This window comes from Galeopterus variegatus, unplaced genomic scaffold, assembly GCF_000696425.1.
Source record: "Galeopterus variegatus unplaced genomic scaffold, G_variegatus-3.0.2 Scaffold18, whole genome shotgun sequence".
NCBI lineage: Eukaryota > Metazoa > Chordata > Mammalia > Dermoptera > Cynocephalidae > Galeopterus > Galeopterus variegatus.
In genome coordinates, this window is record NW_007726129.1 from 1,201,419 (window position 1) to 1,224,302 (window position 22,884).

Genomic DNA, 22,884 nt, shown 5'->3' on the forward strand with positions numbered 1-22,884 from the left:
GGCCCAGGAATTGCAAGGGCAAGGGAGATGGTCCCACCGCAATCATCACAGTCATTGTTCCCTACTGCCCCCAGCATCCCCTTGTCCCACATGGCACCCTTAGGTAGGAAGAAAGAAACAACAGTTTATAAACACCTCTTTATTGCAGACAATTCAGGCACAGGTACATGGAAGCCGTATTGCAGACTTTATACAGGGTGGTTTAAGAGGCAGCAGGCATCTACCTCTCCCCAGCCCCACTCTCCCCAGTTCACAGCAGTCTAGAGATCAGTCCCACTGAAATCTACCGAGCATGTTGTTCCCTCAAATGGCACACCATCCAGCCCTGTGCCCAGTGTAGCCAGGCAACCTGTGGGGTCTGAGAAAGTCCTTAGTCCCCACTCCTAATTGGTGGGGGAGGATCCATTCACAGGTCCATTGCCCTTACCAATCCTAATCTTCCTAACAGAGCATTAACCCAAATTGTGGGTTTGGTTCTAGCCTGCAGTTGCTACCTTGCCCCACTTGGCTTACATCATCCAGAGGTCTCAGGGCTGAGGGGTTAGATTTGTACTGGGCAAGGCCTCTGTCCCCAAAACTGAAGAAACTGCTGTAATAGCTAAGACTTCCTGGGATTTGAAGACAATGTGGAGTGTGTGTGGTGAGGAAGGAATAGAGGGAAAAGGCTTGGAAATGCTCTGCAGAGGTCTGAGTGGTGAGAACTCCGAGGGCATAAATCCCTCATGGTCAGACTCAGGCTGCCTTCTTCTGTAATTCCAACCCAACAAGGCCTGGCTCTGTGGGCAATGGAGGCTGGCTCTTCTGAGCAGTTAACTTTGGCAATGATATCCAAAGAGAGTGGGTACAGGATTTGAACTGCCCTCTGCTTGGCTTGGGGTATGTGGGGCACCTTAGATGTAATCTTGACCCTTCTGGAAACAGAGCAGGCACCTCCTTTGGTCTTGCTGAGACCTCAGTCCAGAAGGCCCAAACCTGATGGACCATTTTTGCCATGGTCTCTCCAGCTTCGACAGGATTCAGGGTCACCTCTCCTGCTACTAGAACTCTGAAACTAACCAGGTCAGAGGTCACAGGAGGTTTCAGAACTGACTATAGAGGCTTTAGTGTTGAGGAAAGCTTCAGGCCAAACCTGAGCTCTCCCTATTTGCTTTCCCAGGACAAGGTGGGCTGGAGAGGGCAACTCTGGGAGAAGCTTCTGAGAGAAGCTAGCTGGGAGTGCTGCTTCAGCAGTTTTCTCTTTGCAACAGGTATTGCTGAGTTGGGGCAGATGTGGGAGGGTGAGACATGAGAGAGACAATGGGGCAGGATAGTTACTGGTGTCCAGCCAACTATTAAACTAATTAAAACAATTTAAACTGTTAAGAAAATTTTTTGTGGTTTTATTGTATCATGAGGCATTGAAACATCTGAACAAATCAATATCTGGGCGGTGAGGCAGCTGCTTTCTCCTTCACTTCTTTGGGTTACTAGAGCAACTTGTCAGTAAATTAAAAAAAAAAAAAAAAAAAGACAACCTTTTGCATTACTTAAGTCTTTCCAAGGCATGCGCTGGTACAACACAAACTTCTCCTGTCAGATGCAACTAGTCTAGAGTCCAAACATCATGCACAACACCTTGGTGGCAGCAGCGCACTGCACCCACTCACACCATGGCCCTGCTTGTTTGTGTATGATATTTGGAGCATCTGGAGGAGTGTGAATAGTATCAGGAAGAGGAGGGAGGAGGAAACAGCGTGAATGCCTGGCTGGGAGGAGGTCAGCCGAAGTTGTGCAGGGCAAGCCTGAACATGTCATTGGTGCAAACCCAAGCATCGTTGATGTTCTTTAATAGAAACATCTGGTGGAACCCCATGATGGGGTCTTCATCAGCCTGTGAGGAGAGAAAAAATGATTCAGTAAGGGAGCCAAGGAACAGGAAGGGAGTTCAGTTGTTGGGGAACAAGACAAAGAATGTGGACTTTGGGATCAGACACTTCTGCACTGGACTCAAATTCCAGTATTAGCCAAAGAACACTTGCAAATGTGAATTGATGTAATTTATGAAATATTGCACTGGGCACATACAGGCCAATATATGGCAGCTTGCACTGGTATGTACATTTAAACTGCAGAACAATTCACCAGTTAGCTACAGCAACAGCGCAGAGGACATACCTGCCTCTGAGCCCATGTTTCTGGGCGCAAGTGATCAAAATTTTGAAAAAATCACATAGTACTTACAGTTTCAAAAAACTGTAAACCGGGCCGGCCTAGTGGTGCACTGCTACAGTGCGCTGCTTGGGAGTGTGGCGGTGCTCCCGCCGAGGGTTCGGATCCCACATACAGACCGATTCCCGCTCACTGGCTGAGCGAGGTGTGGGCGCAACACCGATCCGTTGCCGGTCCCGGTCTGGTACGGGCGCGACACTGAAGGTTGCGATCCATTGCCGGACACGAAAAAAGACAAAAACAAAAAACAAAAAACAAAAAAAACAGTACACTTCGGGAGGAAGTGAGTAGATGAATTTTAGGCCGGCCCGTGGCTCACTCGGGAGAGTGCAGTGCTGATAACACCAGGGCCACGGGTTCGGATCCTATATAAGGATGGCCGGTTGGCTCACTGGCTGAGTGTGGTGCTGACAACACCAAGTCAAGGGTTGAGATCCCCTTATCGGTCATCTTAAAAAAAAACAAACAAAAAAACTGTAAACCATCTTAGTGTTTAATAATGCCAGTCAGTCCAATCAGGAGAAACTACTAATTCTTTTTTTTTTTTTTTTTTGTCTTTTTTGTGACTGATAAGGGGATCACAACCCTTGGTGTGGTGTTGCCCTCACTGTGCTCAGCCAGTGAGCGCACCAGCCATTCCTATATAGGATCTGAACCCATGGCGGGAGCATCACTGCGCTCCCAGCGCCGCACTCTCCCGAGTGCGCCACAGGGTCGGCCCAGAAACTACTAATTCTGACTGTAGCCAAATATGTGAGAAAAGGCTCAAAACTGCGTTCACAATGTGATCACAGCTCTACAGGGAAAAAGCAACCTAGCACCATCATCAGATGATTTGTTTCCAGTAGTGTAATATATAACATCTGCAATGAAAAAAGAAAGGCAAGAAACCTTCAGCCAAACTGCAGAAAACCAGGAAGAGCCCTGCTAACCAGCACTGTCTTTAACATTACTTCAGCCTGAGAGAATGGGCACTGAGCTCCCTGGAGAGGACTCCTTAATCCGAAAGGACTGTTAGGGCACAGGGCTCTAGACAGGGCATCTTGGACAGGCAGGAGAAACTGATAAAAGTTCAGCCAGAAGGTGGGTGCCTCTGGGTCCACTGAAAGAGACTTAGGGGGCCCCTCCCTCCATGTCTATATTGGACTCAGGAAGGCCTGCCCCAGTTAGCCTAGGGAGAAAGCATATGAGCACTACCATGACATAACCCAAGAAGGGTGGGACTTGGCCAAGGGGCAACCAATTTATTCTACTTTGGGAAGAAGGAGGGGCTTTTGGAAATAGAGAATCTGTCTTCAGTCTGCTGGAGCACAAAAGGTTCCTTGGAGAGTTCTTGGGAGTCCAAGGGACCATAGGAAGGCTTTGAAGATAGCAGGTCTTGAGATGGGTAAAGAGAAATGCAAAGAGAAGTAGGAGTCCCAGGAATATGACTTGCTCAGCAGGTGAGGAGCCTGCAGCCAGCTGGCCTGTCCACCTATACCTCAGGGATAAGCAGGGGGCCAGGGGCTTGGAACCATAGCCCCATCCTGTTCCTATACCTCTTGTCTCTTTTCTATAAAGGCTCTAGACCAACGTTCTCCATGAGAACTTTTTGCAATCATAGAGATGTTCTATATCTGTGCTGTCCAATAGGTAGCCATATATAACTATGAACACATTAAAATATGGCTAGGGGCTGGCTGGTTAGCTTAGTTGGTTAGAGCGTGGTGCTGATAACACCAAGGTCCAGGGTTTGATCGTTGTACCAGCCAGCCGAAAAAAAAAAAAAAGAAAAGAAAAGAAAAAAGAAACATGGCTAGTGCAACTGAGAAACTAAATTTTAATTTTACTTAATTTTTTTTTTTTTCTTTTTGTCTTTTTTCGTGACCGGCAACGGATCGCAACCCTCAGTGTCGCGCCCGCACCATGCCGGTCTGTATGTGGGATCCGAACCCTTGGTGGGAGCGCCGCCACGCTTCCCAAGCGGCGCACTGTAGCAGTGCGCCACCGGGCCGGCCCTAATTTTACTTAATTTTATTTAATGTAATTTAGAGACTGCCACATGTGGCTAATGGCTATTGTATTGAACTACACAGCTGTAGACAGTCAATTTGTCTGGGCATCCCTTGATAAGAAGGTCACATCCACAGGGAAGGCAAGGGCCCATGACTCTCCTCTGCCTGCCCACTTCTCCCTGTACCGCAGCAGTACTATTACCTTGAGCTGGCCCACAACCATGCTGATGATGCAGCTATCTGGCGTGGGCTGATGGTCCTGCGCCGTGATGCTGTGCTGGATTTTCTGGAACGGAAGGCTCTGCAAGAGAAAGACTGGGTGGTGGGCTAACCGAGGCCAGAAGGGTGGCGAAGGAGCTGCCTGCACCACAGCTCTGTTACTTACAGACAACTTCTCCACAATGGCAGCTTTCCCTTGGAACTGCTGTCCTTCCCACGTAAGGCATGATGCATCAATCTGAAAAACACACACAAGAAACCCTGAGTCAAGGCTGCAGAGTATGAGGAGTACCTCTAAGGCCCTGAAAAGCATCTTGCTTGGGGAAATGAGCCCATGCCTCAATTTCCCTGTCTGTAAAGAGGGGGACTGAGGGTAGCTCCCAAACTTTACACCATCAACAACTTAATTACACCCCATTGTCCCATGGGCCCAGGCTCTGAAAGACTATTTAACAAAACAGTTACTAAGTTCATTTCCCATTTGTCCTCAAGAAGTCATATGGCCTTTGATATGGATGGATGGGCATCAGGAAGTCCATGTGTGGCCAGGGCTCAGCCAAAAGCCATCCTGCTGTGTGGCCAGTCAGCATCAATCCCAGAGAAGTCATCAGAAATAACGTGGAGGGCCGGCCTGGTGGCGCACTGCTACAGTGCGCCGCTTGGGAAGCGCGGCGGCGCTCCCGCCGAGGGTTCGGATCCCACATACAGACCGGCCGCTCACTGGCTGAGCGAGGTGCGGGCGCAACACCGAGGGTTGCGATCCCGTTGCCGGTCCCGGTCCGGTACAGGCGCGACACTGAGGGTTGTGATCTGTTGCCGGTCACGAAAAAAGACAAAAGGGAAAAAAAAAAGAAATAACATGGAAACATCCCATGTTCATTACCATCACCAGGGCCCGGGCTGAGTTCCACTGTGGCCCTTCCAGCTAGCCTTCTGGGCACCCATGAGATCAGGAAGGAATGGAGAGTGACAAGGCTTCCTGAGGCCTAGTCTGGGACCTTCCCTAGTACCAACAGACAAAATCCCACATGCAGCCCACTAGCTTAGCTCCCTCCACCTCCCCAGGTCTTCTCTTCCACAGCCTTGAGAGGCAGAACTCAAAAGGGCCTCTGCTACTTACCAGCTGTAATATTTAGGTAAGTAACTTTTTTTCTGAGTCTCAGTTTCCTAATCTTCCAAGGGGAAATGTTCTGAGGATTATGAATTTATACAAAGAAAGTGCATTTAGGACCTTGCAAACTCTCTTCTCTGGGTCAGGCCTGCCTTAATTAAGAGACAATGAGGCAGAAGTGCTAGGATCCCAGAGTCAGATCAATTCAAGTTTTAAAAAATTATCTATTTATTATAATGACAATCAAATAATATCTGTGCTGGATTTGGTCTTCCACTGGTAAGATTCCGTTTTTTCAAAAATTCTTCAACGGACCCTAACTTTTTGGAGGTAGACAGAGAAGACTTTGTTGTTCTGTTTTGTTTTTGGCAGCTGACCAGTTTGGGGATCTGAATCTGTGACCCTGGTATTATAAGGCTGCATTCTAACCCACTGAGCTAACTGGCCAGCCATAAGCATAGAATACTTTGCCCACAGCCCAGCCAGGCTCTGAGGCTATAGCTAGATGACTCCTATCACCCCTATCCTTGGCAGACTTGCTAGGCAATGGCCTGATCAATCACATTTCTATGACCAAATCTTGGGCAGCATCAAGTACAAGTAGTTCTCGGTGTATATGAATGTCATTAAAATAGCAGGAACAATGCCTGCATAGAAGGGTTTATCAAAGGACATACAAGCCTCCCTGGGCTAGCCCCATTTGTTTCCCACGTGCATTCAGGGGCTTTTGGCCCGAAAACAAAGCTGAACCTGGGGACTCCAGGAGAGCTTAGCTTTGCACCAAAGATACTCATAGCTGCTTCCTCCAGAGGGCACCATGAGCCCTGCCTCTGTCTGCTGCTGCCCAACCAGGAAAAGTGTCACTGCCAGAGCCATGTGTCCTGAAAAGGTGTTGGCCACATGGAATGGCAAGTCCAGAACACCCTACCCAGAATACCAAGACCCCCACTCTTGTGGAAGATGATAGAAGAAAATGTGTGGATCAGTTAGTTGGGCCAGGCCTCAGATCCTCTGACCCATGGACAGAAACTCAAACAGAGAGGTGTTGCCAGTCCAGCAAGGGTTGCCAGAACTTGTGAACTGGACACAGTGGCCTGACATCTGAGTTGATCCCCTGGGGTCCTATTCTGGCCCTAGAGCTGGAAACTTACGTAAATTGCGCCTAGTTGGGTTCTGTCATTATCAAATAACTGGTAATAATGTTGAATGAAGCTGGATCCAATCTGTTCCCAAATTGGCTTGTCTCCCATTCTGGAGCGTCACCCGGCCTCGTTGAGACCTGCAAGACCAGCGAGACAGGGAGGAAAGCGTTGGCACTGTGGAAGCAGGAGGTAACCAGCGCTGACCCCCACCCCTCCCTGGCCTCAAGCAGGAAGTCCTTTGCTGAGCTCTGTTCTCTTAGGGAACATGGAGAGGCCTTGGGGAACTGGTAGGAGATCCCTCCCAAGACAGACCAGTGCTAGGAGCCCAGAGGTGAACCAGACTTGGCTCTTCCTTTGAAGAGCTCCTGGTTGATGAAACAAAGAGGTGCCAGGGTCATGGAGCACTCAGGATGGGTACTGAGGGTGGAACCAGAACAAAGGAAGGTAAGAGCAGGGCCCTTCAATGCCCAATAAAGGGAGGGGCCTTGAAGGAGGAGCTAAGCACTCACTCCGTATCTTTTCATTTAATCCCCTCGACAACCCACAAGGCCAGAGTTATTGCTAGTCCCACTTTCCAAACCAGGAACTACAGATGTCTGCATGTGAAGGGTTTTCTATCGCAGCCCTCAGGCTCCAACACTGTCCCAGGGCCTTGTTGGCAAGTGGAGGAAAACCCAGTGAACATGGGCATGGGGGGAGATGCTCCTCAAGGCCTCACTTCTGACAAAAATGGCAAGTGACCTCCTTAGCTTCAAGGGGATTGTTTACATCTCTGAGGCCAAGTGATACCTAACCTGGCCCTGTCTGGGGCATTTCTTCATTGATAGGAGTGCTCCCACCCACTTCAGAGCTGGCAACATGAATTCAGAAGATGAGAGTAATAGCTCAGGGGTGTGAGGAGGGAATATGGAGGCTGTGAGGGGACCATGTCATTTCTTCATATCCCCCATCCTGGCATTGCCTTCACCCTAAGAGGCTGTCTCTTTTGGGTCTCTGAGGGGGAGGGGAGCCCCCCTCCCAGCTAGAGATCACAGACCCAAGAATGCTGGATGGAAAACACAAATCCCAGATGAGAGCCACTCTGGCTTTGCTAGGAGCCTCCAAGTAGGGAAGCCCACATCTCACTTTGGATCCCACGACTACAGACCGACCCATGTGCTGTTCTGTAGTTGTCTCTGACTGTAGTGGAGACCACCCCCTCTGTCCTGATAATAGGACTCTGAACCAGAGCAGTGAGGAGGTGGGTTCGACCCCAGCAGGGAAACATTAGCAGTGGTGGGGACCTGATGCAAATCACTGCCTTTCTTAGGGCCTCAGCCTCCTCCTCCGCAAAAAGGGGATGGTAACCCTGATGTTGCTGGTGGTTGTGAAGCTTCATTAAGGAAACATGGTAAACCCCTCAACTCAACATGGTAAGTACTAGCTCACTCTAGTTCCTGTGACCTCACCCAAGGCCAGAGGAGATGGCGGGGAGGGACTGTGTAGGGGGGACAGTGAGAACACAGCCAATTCCTAAGCCTGTGACCAACTCTCCAGCCAATGAGGGGCCAGGAAGCTAAGCCAGCTTTATTTTAGGTCCCCTAGGAGGTAGTGGCACTAAAAATAGAAGTTCAGTGCTAGGATGACTAAGAAATGTCCAGGAAAGTCTAAAATGAGAAGAGCAAAAAGCTTGGATCTGGCCACGCCTGCTACACAGGAACACAAGGTGTGTCCCAGTCCACGCTCTGCCAAAAAACAAATCAACAAGTGGCAAAAGCATAGGACCAACATCATCTAGTCTCAGCTGCTGTTCAGGTCACATTTCCAAGGGATCAGACTCAGCTGTACCCACACACAAACCTGGAGTACCTTGAGGCCGTGCACAGCTCCCTAGGACACACCTCTGCCCCTTCTACCCTAGTATTCGCAATGCTTAGGTTACTCAATGTGCCCCAACATCACTGCATCCCCCAAGATGCCTTGCCCAGTCTCCCCCAGATGCCTGAGAACTCTGGAGGTAGGGAGAAAGCTGGAGGAATATGAGAGTCATCTCTCCCTCTGCCCTTGGCCCACAACAAGGTTAGGCAGCCCTCAGGAAAGGTCTTGGGGAAAAAGAATGCAATCAAAAGAAATAGCAGCAGCAAACATCTGGGGTCACGAAAAGAGATAAGGACAGGAAAACTGGGAAGCTGGAGATGGAGGCTGAGGGGAACTAAGGCTGTCAGCTGATCCAAAGACAAGAACAGTGCTGCCATATGGTGGGACGGTGGGTCTTGAAAAATGATTCAAAAGTTAATCTAGAAAAAATAACAAACATAATAGGTTTTTTGATTGTCTCTCTCTTTAGACCATACCGTAAGCTCCATGAGGTCAGAGGTCTTATCTGTTCTGTTCTTTTTCCCTCAGATCCTTTCACAGTGTCTGTTATATCCTAGGTGATCAAATGTTTGTACATGAATGAATATAATGAAAAAGGTTGAGAAGTGAATAGCCCAATCTGATTACTTATCCATGTACATTTGTATGTGCATATTATATTTTTCCAACAAAAGTGGGCCGTTAAAACAGTCCAAGACATTGATTTTTTTTTTTTTTTTAAAGATGACCGGTAAGGGGATCTTAACCCTTGACTTGGTGTTGTCAGCACCACGCTCAGCCAGTGAGCGAACCGGCCATCCCTATGTGGGATCCGAACCCGGGGCCTTGGTGTTATCAGCACCGCACTCTACCGAGTGAGCCACGGGCCGGCCCTTTCCTTTTCAATATTGTTCTTAATGGTGTGATAACCTTCTAACACAAAAACCACTTGGCTGAAGAAGTGGTGGAGGGAAGTGAGAGTGGGTCGGTAAAGGGAGAGAAGGACCCTTTGTTCTGGTGGGGCAGGGCAGAGTGAGCTCTCTGAGAAACATGACAGCTCAGGGGCTCCCAGAAAGTAAGAGAAGGAACCTTCAAAACTATGTAGATTGAGGCCTTTGCTTTAAAGTTGTTAAAACAGGCCTCTGAAGTCAACACCAACCTCACTCCAGGCCTGCTTGACTTTTATGCCTTTATTTCCATGCAGTGATCACAATAGCCATGTGGTCAGAGTCCACTGTCATCCCGCTTTACAGATGAGACAACTGAGGTTCAGTGATGTGAGGGGTCTTGTCTCAAGATCTGGTACATCAATGCCAACACCAGCTCTCCTGGCTGAGGCCAGTACTTTCTATCTGCTATCTTGCAGTCCTGAGCTCTAACACCCTCACCTTTGGGTTAAAAGGCAAACCCCCTAAGCTCCACAGGTGGCCGTTCACACTTGTCCCCATCTCCCCAGCCATTCTCTCCTGCCTTGATCCAGCTCCACACACAAACAACATAAGTCACTGAGTGCTTGCTCACCATGTTTTTGCATAGGTGAGTCCCCCTGCTGGGATACCCTGTCTTCAGTTCCTGCTCTTCCTCCAAGTCAACATTCAGATCACACATATTTTCAGACTCTTTCCCAGACTTGAATGTTGACCCCCACCCCCATGTACAAACTCCTATCAACACACTCAGGCCCTACTCCCCTGCCTGAGGGCATTGTGGCTCTGGTCTGTGAGGGTTCCAGTGTGGTTCTTCACACATACACACCATCTTCCAGCACAAAACAGTGCACAGCACACTAGATGATTTATAGTTTCTGACTCCACACCTCCCACAAAGCTTTCAACTCATGGCTGGGAGGCAGCATTCCTCCAAGAAAAAAAAGCGAAGTGCAGAGCCCCCTCCCATCCCCATGCAATATAGGAGAGGGGTCCAGGCCAGCTGGGAGGATGCTCCCCAGAATGGCCAGCAAGTCCTGATCTTTGTTTCTAAGACATTTACTGTGGAAGTAACAGCCTGGAGAGAAATAAAATGCCAAGTTTCAGAGGCAGCCTCACATCAGATTGGGAACTGACCTCCATCGTGACGGCTTCTCCTACAGCTCTTCTGAGAGGGCCGCTGAACACGCCATCTCCCTCTTCACCCCAACAGTCCGCAGGATGACAGAGGCCAGACTCCCCGAGGAGCAGAAAAGACCCCGATGACCTCTCACCCACTGAGCATCAGCCTTCACTGACCCTTAGGTCCCTGTGGGTGCAAAGACCCTCTGAGAATGTCTCAAAACTGTGGCCTTCTCCCAGTAAATATGCATGGAGGCAGAGATGCCTGTCTTGTGAATTTCAGGTTGTTCAGACTCCCTGAGGTCCAACCATAGACCCCAGGTTAAAACCCCTGGCCCAGGAGATCCCAATAGGGAACAGAAAAACTTCATTCTTATCCTCAAATTTTAGATGTTTCGAAGAACTAGACTCAAAATAGCAATGTCTGAGAACATCTCATTTTTCCTAAAGTGCATTAGGTGTAGAAATGTGCAAAGAGCTTTATGTGCATTTCTTCCTACCACCACCCTGTGAGTCAACACCTATGTTAGAGATGAGCAAAATGAGACTCAGTGAGGTTAGCTGACTCGCTCAAGGCCAGCAGCTGATAGACAGTGGGATTGCACTGACCAGGTTTAATGGACCCCAGAGCCAGGACTCCCAGCAAGAACCTGGGTCTGGAGATAAAATGAACAGACCACATCAGTGAGAATGCTCCTGGGCACCTAGGGCTTAAGCCCCCACCTCTGAGCTTGGCTCTCTCAGAGAGGGGCAAGGCAGGCCTGAACTGGGGCTTCCACCTCCAAACAAAAGCATCAAGCAGATTTCCACATCAAACCCATGAGTCCAAACAACTGACGCTTGGAGGATGATCACAGTTTTCCCAAACATTCAAAGTCACAACCTTGTTCTATCATTTCAGCAAAGTGAAGTTAGAGCCTGGCCTACCTGGACCCTGAGCAGGGATAGGGGCAAAAGAGTAATGGGGAAAACGATGCCACTAATTCCAGACTGGCACAGAAAAAATGCTCATGTTTGAAGGCCCATCACTGAGGCCCATGGGAAATGCCAGCAGGTTAGCCAAGCCCATAGTGGGGCCCTCGAAACTGGGCACCGGTCTTGGCCATTCCCCTCACACTTGCTACCTCCCAGGCCCCAAACAGCCCTGAAGCACAGAGTCTGGGAAGGAAGGTGGGACTGACAGCCAACCTGGCTTCAACCCCTTGGGCCCAGAGCACAGGAAGTGTATTGTGGGCAGAGAGGGAGAAAGAGACACACAGCAACCAAGGACAGGAAGATAGTGCAGGGTGCCTGTCCTTCAGGAAAAAACTGCCCCTCTGATTTCATGGTTTGAGGAGGGGTGCTCTGTATCCTGTCCCATGGCACCTCAACCACTTATTCTGTCTTCAAGACTCTGGGTGACCAGGCCCTCCTGGCTGTCTAACCTCTTGCCACCCACTCCCTTCTCTCCTCTGCAGCCACACTGTACACCTTCTTCTTTGTGGAACATGCTGAGCCTATTCTCACTGGAAGGCTTTGCAACTGCTGCTGCTTCTACCTGAATCACTCTTCTCCCTAGACTTTCATGTGTCTGGCTCCTTGTCACATACGTGTCAGCTCAGATGTTACCTCCTTACCAACACCTTCCCTGACCAGTCAGTCTAAAGTAGCTGTCTAAAAAGTAAATAAATAAATGAAGTAGTTGTCTAGTTACTAATTTTACCTCTTCTATTGTTTTCTTAGCATTTACCACTGCGTGAGACTGTCCTACTTAAGTATTTGTTTATGGTCTGTCTCCCTGACCAGGGTACCCTTAGTCACCCCTGTTCCCATGATACGTGGCCCAGTCCTCAATAATTACTTGTTGACTAAGTACATGAACGCATAGGCACCTGGGCTGAGAGGGCAGGCCTTCTCTGGAGGAGGAGTGACTTCTGGACAAACCCTGCTCAATTTAAGTGGCCCAGTGACCCACTTCCCCTCCACCCACACCTTCTGTCCAAGTTGTCAGGAAATAATACTTTGTGATCCACCCAACTACTGTCTATAGCATGTGGCAAGTGGGACTAGGCCCAATCCCCTCTCTCACTCCCAAGGGCCTGGTCACCTGAGGGGCAGCTGTGGCTGAAGAGCAGGCACACAGCCATACTCTAGAAAATGTAGCCTCTAGTCTGCTCCACCTCTCCCTCATGGTGTGATCCTCTGACCCTGTCTCATCGGTAACTGTGGGGACATGAGAAGAAAATTAACTAAGTATATAAAGCGGGACCTAGTTGAAAGGAGTTATTGATGGGTCCTAGGTGAATACTAGGTCAACAGCTAGGAAGAAAGCAGGTACCTCAGCTTCCTGCAGGGAGACTACCATGGAGCAGGCCTTGATCCAGGAATAGCAACAGCCCAGCCTACCACTCCCTTGCCTGAAACCTGGAGAGAAATAAGCCAACATCTGGTACCCAAATGGCTGGTCAGGACAGAATGCTTTCCTAGGTCTGACACCTAAAGTCTAGGTGTCTCCAGCACCCTGAGGGCCTTTTCTTCCCCTTCTGCCTGGAATGAGGGCTCTAGAGCCACTGGGCTGCCCTGACTGTCCCAGAAGCTAATCTTGAGACCCACATTCTGGTCTCTCTGCTCTGAACTTACTCCCTGAGTAACCTCCATTTCCTAGGTGGCTCAGAAGATCTAGGGGGTCCAGTCTTTCTAAACAGCTCCCATCTCTGAACTGAGCTTCAGGCCATGAACTTGCTGGTCAGGTACACATGGACCTGATGCCCCTAGTGCCTGAGGCCCCTAAATGGCCACTTCCATGCCTGGACAACACCACTGTGATACCCTGAGACTGAGAAGAGTAGGGATGAATATGGAGCCCAAAGAGTGATGGAGAGAATGCCTCCTGCAAGTCAAACACTTCTGTGTGCTCTCTCATTTGAGCCTTACAACAAACCCTGTAAAGCTGGTATGATTAGATCTTCACTTTGTAGATGAAGAAGCAGTTAAGAAAGAATTCCAGACCACACAAGGCCACTGGCATAGCCAGCACTAGAATGTCCACGAAATTGATCAGGATTGGAATAGCTGAGAGTCAATGTGGAATAGCAGAAAGCACACGGGTGGCAAAATCAGGAAGTTAAGAAAAGAGCCCAGGCCTTTTCTTCCCCTCTGAAATCAACAAGCCCCAAGCATTTCAGAATGGAGATACCTGAGCACATACCCAGTAGGTCAAAAGAGGTTTACATCATAGGGACAACTGACAACTTGCATTCTCCGAGGCCTGAAACCACCTGCAAGTGAGATCAAAGTCTCCATACAGATATCCTTCCAGGGGGCAGCAGGCTCTCCAGTTTCTGCCCTGGTCAGACCCAGTGGCTCTGATAGAGTATCTGAGGCTTTAAGAAACAAACATTCCAAAACTGCCCCAGTTTACTGAAGATACTAAGGCAAACAGCCTCAGTTCCCAGGTACCCCAGACACACCTCTCTTATGATTCTAAAACAAGCAGTATTGGCATTTCCAAAGTCCCTGCTGGCTCTTGTCCCTGTTTCTAACCTCCCAAGCAATCTATTGAAGGAACACCCAAGGAGCCTCCTTAACCAGGTCTGCTGAACCTTCCATCTCTGGGGAGGGCTACTCTGTCTTTCACCATGGAAAGATGCCCTGATGGGTATCACTCAAGGAACAACTACTCAGCACTTGAATAAAGGTGACCATGAGAGAATCTCAGTGAAAGGGGCAGAAGTCACAAAGCTAGTTTCCAGGCAGGGGTTTGGAAGGCCACAAACAACAAAGTGCTGGTGAGATTTCCAAGCACTGTGAGAACACCCGGCAGAGACCTTTGGGAGACCAAAGAAAAGCAAGTTGTGGAAGCCAACAGCCACAGCAATCTGGAGGTATATCAGAGCCTGAGACACAGAGGGCAGGTTGCTGAGTAAAACTGGTCATTGGCAAGAAAGAAAATAACTTCAACCAAGATATTAATGCCTCAATAAAGGGAATCCTAGAATTTTTGATACAAGGTGCCTTCCAACTCTAAAATTTGAGAATTCTGTGTCTCTGTTAAATTGTTCATCCCATCCCAACCCACCAACTGCAAAGATAACAGAATAAAATGAGACATGGCTCAGAGAGAGTGGGCTCTTAGTCACTAAGGGACCTAATTTTGAGCTGGTTGAGAACCCAGGCATCCTGACACCCTGCCCTATGCTGTGCAGCTGTATCCCAACTGCCCCATGTCACCCCCACTTCCAAGTCAGCCCTACATTAACAGAGGGCAGACAGACAGACAGATCCTGAGAACCTCACGATTCTCTTATCTGAGACCGAGATGGTTTGCCAAGTTCCAAAAAGGTCAAGGACTTCTTGGGGTCAGGATGCTCAGCAATGGCTAGCTGACCTGAGACAAAGAAGTTACAGGGGGCGGGCGGGGGGGAAGTCACAGGGAACTTCTAGAGGGATTGGAATGAGAAAGAGGGACCTGAATTCCTCCTACTCCTGGGTAACCTTGGAGAAGGAAGAATATATTTTTGACCCTGAAGAAAAACACTTGTGGTCAAGGCACCCAGGGCCTTGGAATATGCAAACTAATCCATAGCCATAAGCCTTGCTCACTGAAACCTGTGTCCTAGAAAGTACCACTCCAGACAATCTAGAGAGTCTTGAAATAAGCCTCTTGTTCTAAGAGATTCCACCTCACTGACCCTATGTCCACTGTGTGTCCCTCTTTTTTTTTTTTTAAAGATGACCGGTAAGGGGATCTGAACCCTTAGCTTGGTGTTTTCAGCACCACACTCAGCCATTGAGCTAACCAGCCATCCCTATATGGGATCCGAACTCGTGACCTTGGTGTTATCAGCACTGCACTCTCCCGAGTGAGCCACAGGCTGGCCCTATGTGTCTCTCTTTATTGCCCACCACCACTGGCAATCCAGGCTTCTCCTGAGCCTGCTGAATGAACCTGACTTCCATATGCTCATGAGCCAGGATGTGGACTAGGACAGCTGTCCAGACAGAAGGTATGCCCTGGTGAGATCTGAGTAGCATCCTTCCCTGTTCTCCTTGACCAGGGAGAACTGTAGGAAATTCAACTATAGGAAAACTTCCAAATCAAGAGTACAATGACCACGGGCTGGCCCAGTGGCTCACTCGGGAGAGTGCGGTGCTGATAACACCAAGGCCCTGGGTTCGGATCCCATATAGGGATGGCCGGTTCGCTCACTGGCTGGGCGTGGTGCTGACAACACCAAGTCAAGGATTAGGATCCCCTTACCGGTCATTTTAAAAAAAAAAAAAAAAAAAAAAAAGAGTACAATGACCAGAAAAACATCACGTGGGGAAATACTCAAAGTGGGAGAGCAGGGGAAAGGCCAGGGCAGTGGCTTTCTGCATCATGGGCCTAACTTCGACCTCCTAAGAGACTGGGCATTCTGCTTGCTGCTGAGGCCAGGACTGCAGAGACTGAGTTGCTTCTTTAGACCCTGCAAGAACCGTGGCTCAGAAGGCACACTAGGTCAGAGGATTCAAGGCTTGACATGCTATCTCTCCCCCAAGTCCCAAGGTCTTCACTGGACTGGTCCCTTAATTTATCATCACTCAATCAGAAGTGCCTTTATGAGGCTTGTAACAATAGCACTTTCTGGCCAGATATAACCCTTCTTCCAGAACTCTGTGGGGTTTCTGGTGCCATCATTAAGGGCAATTTCCCAAGGCCCAACCAGTTTCTTGCCTGGTTATAGACAACCCCAGCTGATGAGAAGTTAGCTAGCAAGTGGAAGCCTGACTTTCTGCAGCTTCCAACACTAGCTGCCACCCAGGCTTCAGAAGGACCCCACCTAATCTGAACCTGAGCCTTTCAGCACAAATGTGCCCCACCCCCAAGGTCCCTTCCAGTCCAGTCTCTTGGTTGACACGGGGCTCATAGACCTCAGGCCTGGATTCTACTTCCCCCTACATGAAATCCCACCTTATCACCACCTAACATCCCATTCTTTTGGAGTCATCCTCTTCTGTGGGGCAATGGTGTGCTCACTCGAGGAGAGGAAGATGTAAGAATTAGGCGGTGCCTGAGAAGTCTAATAAAGTCTTAGAAGCACAAATTATCCAACTTCACCTCCTTGGCTTCCTCCCTTTCTCCACTAACAGCCGGCCAACCCACCCAGAGCTGGGGCCTGGTCACTGATAGAGAAGGGTGGGGCTGGGCCTACAATCCCAGAGGCTCCTCACCGCATCAGACTCACATCCTCCAAGCTGGCCAGGGGTAAAGTCCCACGTGAAGCCCCCTCCCGCCCCAGGTTCTCTGACCCCGCCCTCTATGCAGGAGAACCTACGCATGGGTTCCACGGAGGGAGCGGTAGGTTTCGTGCACTCCCAGCGGACAGACAAGCAGGGGAGCGTTCACCTACACCCTAGCCGGGCTATGGTGGGGAACCAGATGAGGGTCCCAAGCCCCGGCGGCGGCAGGTGGGCGCCCTTACCCATGTTGACTCTGGAGCGGGCCGGGTGGTGTTGCCCATCCCCGGATCCTTCGCAGGCGGGTGGCAGGACGTGGGGGTGGGGTCTGCCCGCTACCCTGCCTGCAGAGCTTGCGGGACTCGAGCAGGCCGGGTCAGGCCACACGGGGCGGGGCCCTCATAGCCCCATCCGGATGGTCCTGACCAGAGTAAAAGGGCTTGCCATGGCGCAGTCTGGTGCACCAGCCATGGGCATGGAACAGGCTGGATAAGCGCCTGGCTGACTCTCTGCACTGTCCCTAGCCACCGCCTCAGAGGACGGGTGGGAGGCGGAGCCGCGCGCGACACATGGCCCCGGCCCCGCGCGGCTTCGGGCAGCCAGGGGGGTGGGGAGGGGCCGCCCGGGGACTTTTAGCAGAGGCTCCCGGCGGTCCAGAGCGCGGCTCCTGCGGCCCAGCCCCCGCCCCAGCGCGCCGGCCCCGACACTCACCCGAGGGGCTGGCACGATGGCGGCAGCGGCGGCAGCAACCCAGCGCGGTCTGCGACCGACTGTCCCTTCCCCCCTGCCTTCCCTCGCCCGCCCCGCTGCAGTCTGGGAAACGCAGTCCCACCGCTCTCCTTTCCGGCGTAAGTGTACCAGGAGAAAACTACAGTTCCCGGTGTGCTACGCAAGGAGGCCCAGACACGGCCTGCAGCGCGGGAGGTGAGGCTAAGCCAGGGAGGGACGCTGCCGGGGCGAGCCCCTGAGAATTGTGGTCTAGCGGAAGCCTCTGGAACACTGGGGATTGGCGCCAAGAGAGGGTCAGCGCTCAGTAGTCGCCGGGTCCCAGCTGGCCCGGCCCCGCCCAGGCTGTTCGGCCGAAGGGGGTTGGCCCCGCCTCCGTGGGAGCCCGGCCCCAAGCTGGCCCATCCGCCCCTCCCTGGGCCCCTGGGCTTTTTCCGCTCGCGAAACCCCCTCCCCTTTGGGAATCTGGCTGTCTCCTTGGCTCTTTAGAGCTGGGGCGGAACCCACAGCTTCTGTTGTCCCAACGTTAGTACGCCCTGCTCCGGGGCCCGTGGGGCCCAAAGCTGGTTTCGAGCAGGACGAGTCTCGATTGTCCCTCAGGTGGGGCTTGGCAGGAGGGGAAGCTACTCTCACGCTTGTACAGTTAGGAGTCTCCAAAACATTCTCATAAGTTTTTTGTAGCAGACGGGGCAGCTAAGAGTTTCATTTGTATTAATGAGGAAAGAGAAATAATTGGCTCATCCAAAATTTCCTTTTAAGTGACCAGATCATAAATAATCCTCCCATCCGTTGCTCTTTCCTTTCAACGCCCATTTCATCGTTTCCTTGGTAACGCAAACATTTGAAGTAAGGCCTGTCTCTAGGTCAGGCCTGTGCTGGGCAAACAGCTCTGCAGCCAACCTAGGGGACCACATGTAAGGGAAATGGCTTCAAGCCTTCTCCAGGCAGCTCCTAGCCTTTCGTCCTGACCAGAGATCTTTCAGTACTCCTTTTTTTTTTTTTTTTTTTTTTTCTTTCTTTCTTTCTTTTTTTTGGGTGGCTGGCCAGTACAGGGATCGAACCGTGGACCTTGCTGTTAACAGCATCACGCTCTAACTAACTGAGCTAACCAGACAGCCCCAGTACTCCTGTTTTTCTAGAAGAGTTTTGCACCTTTACCCACTCTCCCCTGCCCCCCCAGGGATGGCTGGTGAGACCAGGCCAAGCTTCCAGGTCTGTCCATACTGCACTTGACCTGACTAGATGCTTCTCTTATTACTCAGCCAATGAGAACGCTGCATTGCCCTGCTTGTGATGTATCTACATCTGGGTCCTCCTTTGCTCTGTGAACTGTCCTCCTCCCCCACAAGAAGCCAAAACACTGGACAAGTTATGTGCATAAAACCTGCAGACACCAGGGAGGGTCCTGAGAGACAGCCAATGCAGAAACAACAGAAGTCCCTTCAACAAACAGGAACTCAAGGATACACTAAAGAGCATGCATGGCTGGACCTTGGGAAAGCCCTCTCTCCAAGGAAGGAGAGTGGGGACATGAGAGACTGGCCCAATAGGGGCATACGCAGGGCTTCAGCCCCAGCTGGTCTAGATAGGGCACTGCTATGCTTCTACCACATGATTACCAGCCAAAGCTAACCCTAGGAAGGCAGAGATCCAGCCCTCCCCCCGAGGCACCTACACAACCTATGCCACACCCCACCCTTTCCCCACCAGAGACCTGTTTCCCAACTCAGTGCCAAGGGACCAAAAGGGAAGTAGAGACTAGAGTTTTAGGGTCATTCCAGCTCACAGCCACAGGTCAAGTCCCCAGGCAGCATAGCTTTGTCCATAAATAACACAGAGAAAGGAATCACATTTATTGAGTCTGAGAAGAGTCCATTTGTACCCCAACACCCATAGTAAATAGGGCTAGCTTTAAAGGTATTCACCTTTCTCCATTGGCTTTGAGGTAAATTACTTGAAGCTATACATAAAATATCACCTTCGTCCCTCCAATATTGAAAGAAAAATAGAGGCAGCCAAGAAAATGAATCCAGCTCCTTCACACTGAAGGTGTACCAAGGCCAAGGTATCTGTACAAGAGTCCTTGTTCCTGAAGGAGCCATGGCTGGCTTCCAGGTGTGGTCTTTACTGGTTTCTTAAGTAACTGTATGCATATGTGTACCAGATCTGTTAGGCCTAAGGGATGCAATGGTGAGCAAAATTCAACCCCAGGTGAGAATGCAAGAGGGAATTCAAAACCCTTAGAGGTGGGCTATCACAATTCAGCTTAGTTCTCAGTTGTTCCTTCCTTTTGAAAGGTTATGGGGAGATAACCCATGGACAAACTCGGACCATTTGGTGCAATTTCCAAACTCTTTGGGGCGAGCTGGGCCAGGAACTCTGTGAGGACTTTGAGGATCCATGTGCTTAGGGCCCCTTGGAGAAATCTGGTCACTGAAGCATCTCTACTCTCAGGGTCAGCCTGGTCTTTCAAATAGGCTGAGGCCTATTTCCCCATATTTCAAGGACACTTAGCTGAGCTTTTGTAAAAATAAAACAGCGAAACCCAAATAAAAACCTTAACTTTTTGTTTAATTTGTTTTGCCAAACAAACACAGTGAAAACTTTAGTCTGACTAATTGTACAGAAAATAGAATTTGTAACCAGTAGCAAACATAACAGGATAAACCTAAGTCCCTGGCAAGCTGGATCTCCATCAGGTCACCCAGATCCCCTCGTAAATGGCCTCCTGGCTTCGAAGTGAGGTCCTAGGAGGCAGAGGCACAGATCTACCAGTCCCCATCAGAAGCACAGGCTGCACCTGGGAAGGAAAAGCATGAAAAGGAGAACTGATGTTACTTGGATCTCTTATCACTACACACTGAAGAGTTGTCTCTGATTGCTGGCCAACCTTAAGGTGTAGTTTTGCCAAACCCATAGTCCCTGGGCATTCCACCTGCATTCCTAGGGGGGTAAGTTTCAAGTTCAGTGGTTCTGAAGCTTCTGCTTAATCAGAATCTGCGACATAAACTGGAGAGGGAGGGTAGACAAAGTCATAATTGCTGGTGTCACCAGTGCAGCGTCTAAGGCCCAGACCCCTGCTCCAAGAGAAAACAAATGAGGGTGCCGATCAGCAAGAGTCCAACTGCCCTAAGCCTCAATACTGTCAACCAGTGCCCCAGGAGTTTAGGGGCGTTCAACAGTGGCCTGAGGTCCCCCTGGGCTGGAAGGAGTCCGGGAGTCCCGCAGGCCGCATGGGACCTGTTCACATTCCGTGCTTCTTGCGGATGACAGCCATGGCAAGCAGACGATCCTTCTCGCGCAGTTCTTCGCGCAGTTTAGCCTCGGTGAGACGCAGGTGGCGGATGCTGCCCTTCATCTCTTTCATCTTCACTTCCATCAGCGCCAGGATGTCCCGCTGCTCGTTCAGCTTGCGCAGGAGCTCCTCCTCCGTGGTGCCTGACGACAACGAGTACGAGTGGTCAGAGCCAGTATCAGGGAAGCCCTCTTCCCCTACCACCACCAACTGCGGGCCCACAGGGCACTCGGCGGCCTCCAGCCCTGCCGTTGCAGCCTCTAGCTCGGACGCGGCAGCCGCAGCGGCTGCGCCCTCTGCAGCTGCGAACTCCACTTGCACTGTAAGGTCGATGGGCTTCACGTCTTCTCCGGTTGGAGCGGTGGGTGCCGGCGGCACGGATCCCGGAGCCTGGCCGCTGTCTACAGCGGCCTGAAGGGTGAGGAGCACGGCCGCGGAGGCAGACACCAAGTTCGGCTGCAGCTGGGCGGTCTGGACAGTGGAGGCGGACGGCGACGGCTGCTGCGGCGGCGGCTGCTGGTGCTGTTGCTGTTGCTGCTGCCTGCGGCGAGCAGCCGCGGCCCCCGCAGGTCTGCGCGCTACTTTGCGCTCGTTGACGCCGCGCAGCGGGAAGATGGTGGGGACGCGCACCGTGTAGGTTTTGCGGCCGCCCTGGAAGTGAACGCTGCAGAGACGGTGGCCCGTGGTGGGCTGGAAGGTGGAGAAGCACCCACTGACGCCGGCACGGGACACATTCTTGAGCCAGAGGCGCCGCAACTCGGCGTCCTTGGGAAACGTGTAGAAGTGCAGCGCCTTGTCCCGGTGCGAGTTGTTGTAGCAGCCCGGCACGCAGCACGTAAAGCCAGGCATGGCTGCGCCGCGCGGCCCAGCCCGGCCCGGCCCACCAACCTCCTGCGTCCTTCGACGGCCCGGTAGGTCCGCCGCCGCCCGCCCCTCGACGGGCGGCGCCGCGCGAGGCCTTGGACGGCCTCCCACTAATGCCGCTTGGCGCAGCCGGCCCCACCCGGCGGCCCGTGCTCAGAATACGCCTCCCGCCGTCCCGCGCCTTGCCGCCTGCCCGGCCGCCCGCTTGCGCTCCGGAATCGGCCCCGGGGACGCCACGAAGGACCGCCTGCGAAGAAGGACTACGCCCCCCACAATGCACCGCGCCAGAAGCCGCTCACTTCCGGAGCGGGAGTGGGCTTATTCCGGCTATTTTCCAGGGAACCGCAATAGCCCTGCAGACCAGATTCTTTCCCCAACTCGGCTCGTTTCTGGCAGACGAGAGAGGTGTATTCGGTTGGAACGCTGTCGCCTGGACTGCCCCTCACAAGGACCCGGAATCCTGATGGGGGTGGGGGCGCGTCTTACCAGTGCGCAAGCGTTATGCGTATGTATACGCGAAGACTACAAGTCCCGTGATGCCTCGCGCTGAACTTGGCGCCTGCAGCCTAGAGCGCCGCCTAAGGGAGAGTGGAGATACTGCGGATCGGGATTCGGGCGAGGTTGTCCTGCATCCAGAAGCCGTCCTCTAACCCTAAGCGCCTTTGAGTCGACGACATTCCTGTGGAGGGAGGGAGAGGAAATCTGGGCCTCAGCGTCCGAAGGACCTCAGGAGCCCCTTTCTCTTTGTTGGGGACTCTCTTCCGACTCAGCCCCTGCTTACGTTGACTCACTTTTTGACCTAAACTAAGTCACCAACAGTCGACTATTATGTGCCGGGCACAGTGCAGGAACTTCGGGAGATCCAGACCTACCCGACCCCTCCCTCCGGGATCCTGACTACCTAAAGGGATGAGGATGTGTCTTTTGTACGATAGCTGTGAATGCACGCGAATGGATGTTTAGTCAGAGAAATAAACACTCCAAAGGAATGAACTGGACAGAGGTGAAAATGGGAGGCGGAGGCCCAGGAAGAAAAAACGAAAGGCTTGGGTAGGGAGGAGTAGCTGGTTCTTGCCCCAGGAACCAGCAAGTAAGGCCCTGAGGCAGGAAGGAGCGAGGCTCCTCCTTAAAGAACCTGGAAGGGGGCGGCCAGGGTAGTAGAAGCACGGAAAGATACCAAACTGGGCCGTGTGAAAGGATTTGGGATTTTATTCTGCAGGCGACTGGGAACTGTTAGAAGGGA

General features: G+C 51.4%; 2 protein-coding genes across 5 annotated transcripts; both read right to left on the reverse strand.

The window, feature by feature from the left end:
• Positions 1–124: 124 nt before the first annotated feature.
• NUTF2 (nuclear transport factor 2) lies at positions 125–17,673 on the reverse strand. Of its 4 annotated transcripts, none has more exons than XM_008567382.1 (5): positions 17,468–17,673; positions 6,684–6,811; positions 4,588–4,659; positions 4,405–4,503; positions 125–1,870 (listed from the first exon to the last, which is right to left on the reverse strand). In XM_008567382.1, the coding sequence occupies exons 2-5, from the start codon at positions 6,780–6,782 to the stop codon at positions 1,757–1,759; spliced, it is 384 nt and encodes a 127-aa protein (XP_008565604.1). In that variant the 5' UTR covers positions 6,783–6,811; positions 17,468–17,673; the 3' UTR covers positions 125–1,756. The 4 variants fall into 4 exon arrangements, with proteins under 4 accessions (XP_008565604.1, XP_008565610.1, XP_008565620.1 ...); XM_008567388.1 differs by lacking the exon at positions 17,468–17,673 and adding an exon at positions 17,002–17,268; XM_008567398.1 differs by lacking the exon at positions 17,468–17,673 and adding an exon at positions 10,574–10,707.
• A 2,359-nt stretch (positions 17,674–20,032) lies between these two features.
• On the reverse strand, positions 20,033–21,626 carry THAP11 (THAP domain containing 11). Its single transcript, XM_008567421.1, has one exon. The coding sequence runs from the start codon at positions 21,624–21,626 to the stop codon at positions 20,727–20,729; it is 900 nt and encodes a 299-aa protein (XP_008565643.1). The 3' UTR covers positions 20,033–20,726.
• Positions 21,627–22,884: the final 1,258 nt, after the last annotated feature.